We start from the raw sequence: 12,756 nt of genomic DNA, 5'->3' as shown, positions 1-12,756 counted from the left end.
CGATTTATAACTCAGAAAGAAAGAGAAATATCATCACAGCCTTATATCAAACAAGAAGAAGATGATGATGATGACGAAGATGATCTTGATGCAGAGAAAGAGTGAAATGATGATAATAATAATAATAATAACAATGCATTCTTTCGTCTTCTCTCCGAAATCTTGTCTGCAAAAAATTTAGTTGTGCAGAGGGTGTCAGCGCGGACGTGCTGACTGGACACGTCCGCGGCTGAAAAAGCTGCTTCTGGTCTGCGCATGTGTCAGACGGGGACGTGCTAACTGGGCACGTCCCTGAGAGATACAAAATCAGTGCTGGTCTGTTGTGTCAGATGCGGACGTACCCAGTCCAAAAAATATTATGCGGCCGTGCTGAGTCAGCACAGCCCGTATAGTTTGAGAAACAGCCCCTGTCAGAGTTCGATTTGGCGGATTGTTTTTTTATACGTATAATCTAAGAAATTAGCCCAATGCATGAGATGTCAATTCAAGCAAAACGCTAAACACAGACACAACTATTGAAATGCAAAACACTAAACACTAAACAAATTGAAGTGTCAAGGTACTTCATATCATGCCTGTCATAATTTTGCTGCCAAAGCTAAAACGAGGATCACCATGGGTGCATTGAGGATTGCCCCTTGGCCGAAGCATCCTCTTAAGCTGCAGGATTCCATAATTAGATTTTTGTTCTCTTTCCCTTTCTGCGCCCCTTTTTTCAATCATGCTAATAGGCATATAATAAGAGTATCGTTTCAAAGATCATAGAACAACATGAAGTAAAGAAATTTTATTAACATTGGACAACTTAATTCTTGTGAAGCCTCAAGACTAAAATTTGAAATTACTCCCTAGTACACATAACCACTTTGCCACATTTTCACTAATTAAAAAAACAGCCCAGAGAAAAGTACTTTCCTGTAAAATTAACTGTAACGGAAGCTAACATAAGGAAAACTGGTTAACATTAAGCTATTCAAAATTCAGTAGATTTCGCTTAATAATATCTTTATTAGAGATACTGGGGGAATGAGGCAATATTTAACAGAGATTAGACATAATAAAACAACTAAGTTTTCCACACAACACGACCATTAAAAACTAGCATCCAACACAATAGTTTCTAGAATTAAAGTACAAAAGTTTGCTAATCATTCTCTGAATCATGCAAAGCTATCTCAGTGAACATGGAGTTCAACCTCGACTTCTTCCTAAGGAGCTTTTCCTCCTTGAGATGTAACAGCTTCCATTTCATTTCCACTTCCTTTCTCTTTGCACTGTCTATGAATCTTATTGTCTCCTCCACCGGAAAAGGAGACTCAAAAGATTCTAATGCCCCGCAGAGATAGGGATACTTATCACACACATCTTCTTCCTCTGCGTCTTCGTTTGTATCTTCATGACCATCCCCTTCATGGGCAGCATGCACTCCACCATCACCCCAAACTTGTTTGGAAAGCTCAAAAACTTTAGCCTCATGTTCAGAAATGTTTTTTGTGGTAGTCTTTTTTTTCTTGGACATTTTCGACCCATCTTCTGGCTCGTAATCAGGGTCATTTTGAGAGGTAGAATGCTTCTGTGTCGTGCCTTTCAGAGTGCGTTGAGTTGTGAGAACTGTAGCATCATCACCAGAGTGGTGTGGTTTCTTGAAGGCTAAAGATCCAAGGTTTTGGGATTCTATTTTTTTGGACATTCTTACGGTTTTTTCAGGAGAGAAGAAGCCACTTTATACCAATCCATAGCATATTGCAAAGGTTTAAATAACAAAGAGAAAGAGAGGAATTCAATTACAGAGGGAAAAAGAGAGAGAGAGAGAGAGAGAACACTCTATTTGTGAAATCAGTAGTGTAATTTTTATTGACGATAAATTAATCTAAAGTCCACTTAATTTCCTAATTCTGGTTAGTTAATTTTGGCCATTAGTTTTCCGATATAAACTCCACAAATCTTAAACTCTAGGAATAAAGTATGCTAACAACTACGTAATTCGTCTAGAAAATAACAAGAACTTCAATGATCATCAAGCTCCAGAAGCACTAGTTTTTTGCTTCTTTCCTTTCATTTCCAATAACAATAATAACGGGCAAAGAAATAGGAAAAAAAAAAAAGAAAAACAGAGCAATTAACAGTTGCATGAAAAGTTGAGAGCAATTAATCGGCCATTTTTATTTAGAAGACTCATCGTTGACAGTGCAGTAGCGGCACTTCCAAAACAGTAAATTTGGGAATGGAATCAGTGGATTCACATTTACTTGGGAAACAGGTTGGGAGGACTTTAGACGGACCTTAATTGAGTAGTAAGTCTGCTTCTTCGGTTCCTTTTGTGAGCAAATGGGAATGATAATAATAACGAGGATGGTGTCATTGTTAGGTTTAATACTTATTGTAGTGAAATGTATGTCTTATTCATTTTAAAAATCATCACAATTAATTTTGTTTTTTAATCTGAGTTCAATTAGATTCAGACTCAAGTTTAAATTCGAATTCAAGTTTTAGGTGGCTGATCGAGTTCAAGTATGAAAAATTAGAGTTGAATTTGGCTCTATCAAAGTTAAAATTCACTTGCCTCCACTAAATTCGTAGAGCTAATGTATACTTTAAGCTTGTGTTCCTTACATATCCTTAAGAGAACCTATTTGATTTAAAAGGTTAAGGATTGAAAGTTGGGGTACCAAATTTTCAATTTATATAATTTTTAAGCAGTTAAAGAAGTAGTAATTCTAAAATCGTAAAGCTGGCCTCCTTCATTAGCCGAGCACCTTCTGCCATTTTTTGATCACTGGGGCCAAAGACCAATCACCTCAAAAACCAATCTGTCACGAAACTCAACTGATTCAAGAATACATGGATCAACAGAACAGAATTCAAGAAGAACAAAACAGAATTGAGGGAAAAAAATGAAGGAAAAACAGGACTGCCTTACACTACAAGACCAATAAACTTACACTACATATTTCCGCAACCACATTTGAAAAGACACGACAATGATTCCTGAATACACCTCCTATGTCAGCCTTCTGATTTGGAAGACAAGCACCACAATGATCCTTTCCTTCTCAAACAAATTAACAATGATCAATTGATAGCAGTAACTGAATTGCTTGGTTGAAAGGAAGGAAACAATGATCAATGACAACAACCAACTTGCGACAATTAGTACAGAAAGGCTTTTGGACAACTAGAAAACGGAAAAATCCTGTGGGAATAGGAAACATGAGAAAGATAACAAGATATCGATTAAATCTGTCACACTGAAGAAATCTTCTGCCTCTGATAAATCTTAATGGATCATCGCAATGATAACAATGTTTGTCCATAGCACAAACAAGAAACGAAGAGATTTTTTGCTCTGTTCTCGCGCTCAACAAAACAGAAAACAAATTTCACATAGGAGTCCTCACTTCAAATTAGCTATTTCAATCTCCCAGATTATGAATCTAGAAATGCAAAGTCCCAAATAATATTTATCTCAGTAACTTTGCATGGAAACTCAGATGACAGCAAAAGTTCACAATAACAGTGACCTGATAACTGGTTGCAGCTATTGATGTAATTCAACAACCTTTATCTAAGCATTCATGAACACCGAGCTCCACCACCTGTAAAAACATGCAAATGTTCATCCAAAGAAAGATCAACTTAACAAACACAACAATGAGTTCCCACTAGTAAATCTGATGCAGTGCATGCAGTTGGCAGCACAAACAGATATGTAGAACAAATTTTTTTAGGGATTAGAGATCACAGTAATCTGCAATTAAGTAGTACAGAGAAGAATTGTTGAACAGTATCAGGTATGAAAACTTATAAGGAACTTGCTCAGTTTGAATAAGCAAGAAGAACGAATTAGGAAACACTAGGAATTAGTCCTAGGCACATTAAGGGATCACACCAAAGGCTAGGTTCTACATCATAGAGCCCATAAAAAGACAACAACACTACAGGAATTTTGTTACGGCCTAACCTCTCTGTTTCTCAAAGAGAATACTTAGCCACAACCTATTTCGATTAGGATTCATCCCTTTTTCAGAATAGGAATGAGACCCTTTCTTAATCAGATTAGAAACAAATTCCTTATTCAACTCTGAGGACAAAATTAGCAAAATACTAAATTCAGAAAAATCCTGAGAATTGAGAAACATATAAATTACTGCAATACTCCTAAATACTGAAAATTCAGAAAACCAACTTTTAAACATAAAATTTGAATAAACATGAATAAAGATCTTAGTATTATCCTTTACTCATTTTTAATGAATATCTAATTGAAGCTTGACAAATTCTTGAAATCCTTGAGCTGGATTACCTTGAGCATTTAGGTGTTTGCATGATAGTTCAATTGCCTACATTTTCTTCGGCAACCACACTAAAGTACATCAGCTTCTTACTATTTTTTTATGACAGCTACCATTTTTGAAGCAACTTTAAGAATCAATGTGCCTTGAAAACTTATCAAGTTAAAGGATGAGAGTTCTCTCGAAGGGGTGGAAGAGTATACTTTTGAATTCTCTTACATGATTAGCCCACTCAAGAAACTAGAAATCTAGAAGAATTTTCTAGAAGCTAGAAGTCTAGAAGAAATCTACAAGTTTGACCAGAATAATAAAGAATTGGACCATTTATTTCCCTTTCTTTCTTTTCTTTGGTTGGCCAGTGGATTGAGGAAAAATTAGAAATGGAAGTAGCATGAAAGGAACTGATTTAGTTTACAATTCGAGCCACATGACACACTTTCACTACAACAAACACAGCACATAATAAACAAGGACAGTCTTCAGATACTCTTTCAAAGAGGCATGGCATGAGAAACACAACATGTCAGGTGAGGTTGAAAACTTTTCCAGGCTGACATGAAAAAAGGTTTCCTCATCCTTTAGATAATACACAGAGTGGAAAATAAGCATACTAGTGGAAGAGGAGGAAGGATCCAAAAGTGAGGGACAAAGGAATTATTCTTGAGAACCTTGACTTCCTCCATGGCAACCTACCTTTCAGAAGGAAAATAAGTGTTTAAGCAAGTGTCTGTAAATCATCCCTCTGACTAGCAGTCCTTCCCAAGTTAGGCATGCACACTTGCAAATTCAAGAGTCCCTCTGGACTATTGCACAGAAAGAGGATAGATCTTCTATAGAAGCAGACGACTTAATTGAAGAATTGCGAACATATGAAAGCTAACACTCACCTTGTGTGCCAAGGATGTTCAGTGTATTCAATGTGTTTACCCTCACAGCAATTTCTCCACTCAGTTGCTGCAATTTGTGAGGAGATTAGTGAAAAAGGATAAATGCTTGTGACCAGGAGAGGACAATATTCACATTATCTGACCTATTCCAAAGTCGACAAGAAACAACTTCTTTCCTTGTGGTGTTCCTGCTTGGCCAAGCAATAGGTTATGAGGCTTTATATCACCATTCACATACCTAAGACTCAAAAAGTTACACATTCTAAGTTATAAATTACGAATTCAAAGAGAAGCCTACCAAATTCAATGCATACCACCGACAACTTTCAACCCTTAAGAAGAGTGAAAAAGGAAACAAGAAAAGACAGTAGAATACCCTCTTGAGTGTATCTCCTTGAATCAGAAAGTTTGTATGCAAGAAAGCTCTGGAACTAGCATTGAGAACTGGCCACAAAAACCACAGGCATAGACAAAGCAAAAAAATTGACATATTACTAATATGCCAATAGAAAAAACGAGAGTGCAATCCTATAGCTATCAGAAACAGGGTGAACTTTGATAGTGTTGTAGGCATAAATGATGTTCTATTTGACCACAGGCCGCATTTATGGCTCCAACAAGGCCAGGCATGTTAGGATGTGATGTCAACAAGGGTTAGAGCCAGTAGAAGATTCAAACTAACAGGAGTGCGATATCAATATCAGTTAATAGCCCACATCAAAAACTGTTCTTGGGCTGTGATGGAGCGCTGTACAATTATTCAAACTCGAGAGACAATTTCTGATACTACCAGGAATCTAATGACAAAGGAAGATTATGAGGATTATCAAGTTTCTTCAACTACAATGAAAGCCAGCTTTCAACTACAAGTAAAACAAGGCATGTCAAGATACTTCACATTTTTTTTAATTTATTCTTGCGGGCCTCCATACATCAAGCGAAATAGGCCCCAAATGTTCCATGACCTATAAAAACGTGACCAATTATCAAAGATTCATAGATGCATGAGAAGACAACAGCATTTGATACGTCCCACATTGTGGAGTAGAAGTAAAGCAGATACATCCATTCAGCACTTCCAATCTTACCATTATGAAGTAGTTTCTTTGTATTCCTTTATAATGTACAGCAGGCACTCCATGTGTACCTCCTCCACCTCCAAGGGAGCTGTTCAGCGAGAAACGTGATTCACTTCAGTTCTTTAGTACAAAAAATATCAAGTAAGGAAAAGGAATCAAGAGTCGTACTTATAAATCTGCCACTCTGTTGGATAATCATCTTTGATAAGACCCACCAGTTTATTTTTGTGCTCAAATTTCAAGGCAACCTGAAATTCATCTAGCAAGATTAATAGACATGAAATTCTTATTTTTTTTTCTTCAGATGGAACCAATGTTAATATTCATACAATTGTTGTTTCTTTTCCAAATTACGATATAAATAGTTGAGAACAGAAACAATATGAATCCTCTTGGTCAACCAAAAACAGAAAATACCTCCACAGGTCCTGAACCTTTTTCACAAGAAAAAAGACGTCTCTTGCATACCTTTTCTAAGCTACCTTTACCTATTTTCCTTTCAACCTTGTAGAGAGGTGAGCCACCATCTTCAACCTATAAAATCTTTTTAACCAATCAAAAAAAGATTAACATTTTATTCATGAGTAATTGTAATTGCCATTGGGAATCATTTAGGAAAACGAGCCAAACTAACCAACACCCAAGAAAATCTCAGACATCGGCTTAGTAACCATTGGAGCATAGTTGAAGGAGAGACAAGAATCGCAAGTATAACTCTTCTGAGACTATAAGGATTGGCATCATCCACACATTTACAACCCAGCCAAAAAGAATAAATATATAACTTATTTGGAACCAGAGACATTGATTCCAAGTATAACCCTTCCCAAGAATCCCAGCTTCTGCCCGACTCCCCCTGTGCATTACTCATTGCCATAGCCATCATTGCCACCTCCATTGCCATCTTGTTTTCCATCATTTCCAGCTCTAGCAATAAGTAGTGCTTGTTTTCATCAAGAAGAGCTTCCAGAAACAGTTATCAGAAGTTTGTCATGAACTTGGTCATTGGCAAGAAAAGTGAAATTGATCAGCCTTGAGTCAATGATATTCAGAAGCCAAGGGTCAAAAGTGGGCATCAAAATCAATAAGGAAGAAGTTCAATTTGTCCATAGAAGATGACATTTTGAAGAAGTATGTCATTACCTGCAGGAGGACTTTCACCACAAAAGCTGGTAAAAAGGACAGCAAATTAGGCTCCCCAGATTCAGAGGCTGCTTACCCTGTTGACATGGCTAATGGCTGAAGTTGCTGAGTTGCAGAAGCTTCTTGAAATTGTTTATCTGGCCTTTTATCAAAGTGAGATCATCATTTCTCAAATTTGTAATTTCTGATTCCTATTCCTTAGCTAATCTCATACCCCTAAATTTGGTTCTAAAGATTATCAGTCCAAATTATAGGAGAGATGACATAGCTAATGGGATTAAACAAAAGGTTTCTATTGATTTGAGAAGTAATGAATCAGATGGTCATCGTGTAGTCATAAGCAATCTAGCTCTAAGCAATTCAAATGATGAACCCAACAATTGAAAAGAATGGCATAAAGATATTTTTAGTGTTATTTAAACTCTACCAATCAGTAGTTGAGCATTCTTTTTCTATTAGAAAACAGAGATGAGGAAAAAAAATTCTCTGTCCAATCTCTAAAGGCATACATTGGATTATGCAGAACAACAGCAATAGCAGTCATTAGATCCAATAAACCAACCGCAGTATATCAATGACATAAGAAGTGAGAGACATTTGGCACAAAGCTTCCCCTATTGACTCACAATCCTCAGCGATGATATGCTTACATTGATTTGAGCAAGCAACTGTCTCACCAAGAAGTTTTGACCAGTGACAGTTGGAGATAGTCGCCAGGCAATTGTAAACTAAGGAAAACAAGGGAGAAAAAAAATACTCTTCTTCATCTCATTCTTGAACTACACAATATACAAATATATATACACAAGTGGATACTATAATCATATGATACTATAATCATACTATTACCTAATTAATATATGATACTATAATCACATGATACTATAATCAATCAAATCTAATCTTTCCTAATATTTACAATATCAAATCTTTCCATAATATCAGATTACATATCTTCAACACTCTCCCTCAAGATGGAGCACAGATGTTAATCATGCCCATCTTGCCACAAATGTAATCAATTCTCGGACCATTTAGAGGTTTAGTGAAGATATCAGCTAACTGTTCTCCAGTTCTCACATGACTGGTGCAAATGGCACTTGGGGTGGTGCCCTTAGCACAATTAAATTCACTTAACTCCACTATATTTATAACCACCAAAATGAGATATTTCTTTATAAAAGTTTTGATGTGGGATACAATGACATACTCAACAAATCTCCACCTTGGCGTGTATCCAAAATCGGTAAATAGTAGACAAATATCAAACAAGCTCCACCTTCTCCGTAAAAGTCCCAACGGATCTCAACGAACCACAAAAGTCCCAACGAACCACAACGAGCCACCAACGAACCAAGATTCAAAGGCTCAACAGGTCCCAACGGGTCAAATCTCACAAAAGGTTCAACAGATCCCAACGGGTTAAAAATCACGAACATGGTAATCTTGTCCCACCTTCTTCTCAAAAGTGACTCAATAGGGTTACGACCTAAAAGTGACTCAATAGGGTCACGTCAAAAGACATACTAATAACAGAGCCTGAAGCTCTGATACCATGTAAACTAAGAAAAAAGGGAGAGAAAAAATACTCTTCTTCATCTCATTCTTGGACTACACAATATACAAATATATATACACAAGTGGATACTATAATCATACTATTACTTAATTAATATATGATACTATAATCACATGATACTATAATCAATCAAATCTAATCTTTCCTAATATTTACAATATCAAATCTTTCCATAATATCAGATTACATATCTTCAACAGCAATAAAGGAATAAACAACCCTAATTGGACAATTTATAAAGCACCCATTCATAAAAGACAGTAAGTATAGTATACAAAGTGATAGTATTAACACTAGTAGATGCATTGCAGGAAAGAAAGTACATGGAAAGGAGTGATCAACTTGATCAATAAACTAGTAATACTTTATAACTCGACTTGCAACCCACAAAAGATCAAAGCATTCAAAAGAACATATAAAACCTAAAGTGACAGAATTGGAACTGAATTGTTTCCACAGCTAGACTAAAAATCATGGATTATAAATTTCAGGATTAATATAACCTGAAACTCAAAAGACTATACCTTAGTACCAAAAAAGTAACCAACCAGCCACTAATTAGTATTTACTTCTTTCTCATTGTGGCTTCCAACACCATACGAGTTTGCTCTTTCATCAATTCCAAACTTTTAAAGAAATACTCCGCATGCAATAACTTCCACTTTCGCTCCAATTCCTTTGCTTTGTCATCACCAATCAAATGCATGTTCTCTTTCAAGAAGCTAAGTTCATCAGCAGTTTTACCTCCAAATTTCATTACGCCTCTGGAATCTACTTCAAATGACCGGCTTGAAAGAGGATATTTCGACTCAAAATCACCAGCACCAGCTCCACCACTTGAAATCTGTCTTGAAATGTTCAATGTTTGAAACTTAGCCTTGGAAATACCAGTGTCCTTCCCAACTTTCTCAAATTTCTTCAAATTATTGAAATATTTCATCTTCAAACGCCTCACCTTCTCATATACCTGACTTTTGGAATATCCAAATTGAAACTCCTGTTCAAAAAACTGATGAAAAACTGTTGGATCAGAATCAGCATCAACCCCTTTCTTAGCCTTAAACTCGATCATGCACTGGAGAAGTTTAGTCACTTGTTCATCACTCCAAACCATGCCTGCAGTAGCGGCTGAAACTGAAGAAGGCTTATCCATTACCACTTTGAGAAGTAGAATGAACACTCTATTGTGAAATCAGTGTAATTTATATTCACGATAAATTAATCTAAAGTCCACTTAATTTCCTAATCTGGCGATTAGTTTTCAGATATAAGCTCCACAAATCTTAAACTCTAGCAATAAAGTATGCTAACAACTACCTAATTCGTCTAGAAGATAACAAGGACTTCAATATGATCATCAAGCTCCAGAAGCACTAGTTTTTTTTTTCCTTTCATTTCCAATAACAATAATAACAGGCAAAGAAATAGGAAAAAAATAAGAAAAGCAGAGCTATTAACATTTGCATGAAAAGTTGAGAGCAATTAATTGGCCATTTTTATTTTGAAGACTCATCGTTGACAGTGAAGTAACAGCACTTCCAAAACAATAAATTTGGGAGTGGAATCAGCGGATTCACATTTACTTGGGAATAGAATCAGGTTGGGAGGATTTTAGACGGACCTTAATTGAGTAGTAATTCTGCTTCTTCGGCTGCTTTTGTCAGCTAATGGGAATTTCTAATGCTTTGTTTCAAAGATTTTGAAGAAATGAGTTTTGAAAATCACAGGGTTCTGTCATGGATTAATCTCCTAATTCCGTCTACATTTAACTGATTTGATATTCAGTAACATTACTTTATTGTATACATGAGTTTTGTTCATATATATTATCTTAATAGTACATGAATACAATCATATCTGTAAACGCACATTAGTTTCTCAAAAAATATATATATATAATAACAACACTAATTGTACCAAGTTTCAACCATACTTGTTCAGTTCCTAAGCAATGGTGGGTTCATTTGAATATAGCTTCCCTAAACAATGGGTAATTTTTACTCAAAAAAAAAAGTATACTTTATTTTTATAGTGTGGATTTGTGCTCAACTGATTTTCAAAATCTGATTTTAGATTTTGATTATAAAAAATCTATTTTGTTGTGTTCTTAAAGAGTTTTCATATTTTAATTTTTGATTTATTGAGCCTAAAAAAAGCTAAAAACAAGAAACATCGATTTTGGTGCTTTTTTTGCTTCTTGGATAATTTTGTCATATCTTAGCATTGACATTGAATTTGAACCAATTGGATAGCAGAAAGATCTCACGGTGTTGACATGTATAGATATTCATTGAGGTGCTCATGTTTAATCTGATCTATTGGACTTTTATAGTGTAATCTTTGTTATTTTCTAGATTTATTAAATCTAGTAATTTTTCAGATTAGCTATATGAGGAAAATGTCCAACGTATTTTCTATCATTGGCAAAGATTTCATGAAATGAAATTTAAAATTTTATCCAAAAAAAGGTTCAAATAATCATGTAATATTCCAACACAACCTTGGCTTAGGCATGTTCTGCTTTGCTTTAGATTTCACATAAACCAGTTATAGAAAGTAATTGTAGAGAATAATTATTGGGTTATAGGACATCATGGTTTGATCTTGAAAACGGGGAAAGGTAGATGAAGGGGCCTTTATTGTTGGTTTAGCGGTAGTTGTTTTAAACTAGTTTGAGAATGGCCTCTAATTAAGGGAGAAATGCACAATCCATGCGTAAAGAAAAATCTACAAAGAAAAGTAATACGTAGTTATTAAAAAATGTCTAGATAAATTATGCATTAGAAGTAGATACAGCAAAATCCAACTCTAGTATCTGAAAAGTCATTTTCTTCAAAGATTAATTGTAATGTTTACCTAAAAATCCATTATTAATGTTATGTCAATACTGAAAAGTTAATTTACTTGCACATCATAAAGCTAGGAACTTATTTGTATTTAGAAATTCACTTTCTTTTCCATGTACAAAAATAGTACCTGAAATTTGATAGCCGTTGTAAACATAGAATTGTACAAATAAAAGATAATAATAATAATAAAAACTTGGCTTTGTGAACAGGGTTTAGGAACAAACTAAAAAGAAAAGGAGAAAAAGAAAAAGAAAAGTAAAGAACCTTAATATAGAGTCGAATATTCATCTTCATAAGGTTGCTAATTTTTCTTGTGAGTCCCACCTAATGATTAACTTCATGAATTTCCATGTCCACTTTTTCTTAAAAAATAAAAAGAAAAGGAGAAAAAGAAAAAGAAAGCTATAGAACCTTAATATTATAGAATTGAATATTCATCTTCATAAGATTGCTAATTTTTCTTGCAAGTCCCACCTCCTTGGTTAATTTCATGAATTTCCATCTTCACTTTTTCTTCAAAAAAAAAATCTGTCAGATGACATAATTTGTAACTTTCAAGAGGTGCTAATGCATAAATGGAACTAAATTCTTGCCTTATAAAGGATAGAGAAAAAAAACTTGCGTACCTGAAAAAGGAGAAAACAAACTAGCATTGTGACTATATATATGATTTGAATTGTGAATTTTGTTGATGTTGGTACTTAAAAAAATAACTATGAGATTTTAAATTCATACTTCAATGTAATTGGATAAAGATAAGGTAATTCTATTTAGTTATTATCATTTGATAAATTTATTTCGACAATTTACATTCATTTTTTACTAATAACTTGAATTTTGAGGTGAATTTTAAAATCTAATCTCAACATATCCAATTTAAAGTAGATTTAGGACAATTAAAAATCTTTTCCCGCTTATTGATAAAAT

At 34.8% G+C, this 12,756-nt stretch overlaps 1 protein-coding gene across 1 annotated transcript; it reads right to left on the bottom strand.

Moving 5' to 3' along the window:
- Nucleotides 1-9,545: 9,545 nt before the first annotated feature.
- On the bottom strand, nt 9,546-10,133 carry LOC113777371 (STOREKEEPER protein-like). Its single transcript, XM_027322406.1, has one exon. The coding sequence runs from the start codon at nt 10,131-10,133 to the stop codon at nt 9,546-9,548; it is 588 nt and encodes a 195-aa protein (XP_027178207.1).
- Nucleotides 10,134-12,756: the final 2,623 nt, after the last annotated feature.

This window comes from Coffea eugenioides, chromosome 7, assembly GCF_003713205.1.
Source record: "Coffea eugenioides isolate CCC68of chromosome 7, Ceug_1.0, whole genome shotgun sequence".
NCBI classification, from domain to species: domain Eukaryota; kingdom Viridiplantae; phylum Streptophyta; class Magnoliopsida; order Gentianales; family Rubiaceae; genus Coffea; species Coffea eugenioides.
The sequence above is the reverse complement of the archived record's forward strand: the minus strand, read 5'-3'. Positions and strand labels throughout refer to the sequence as shown.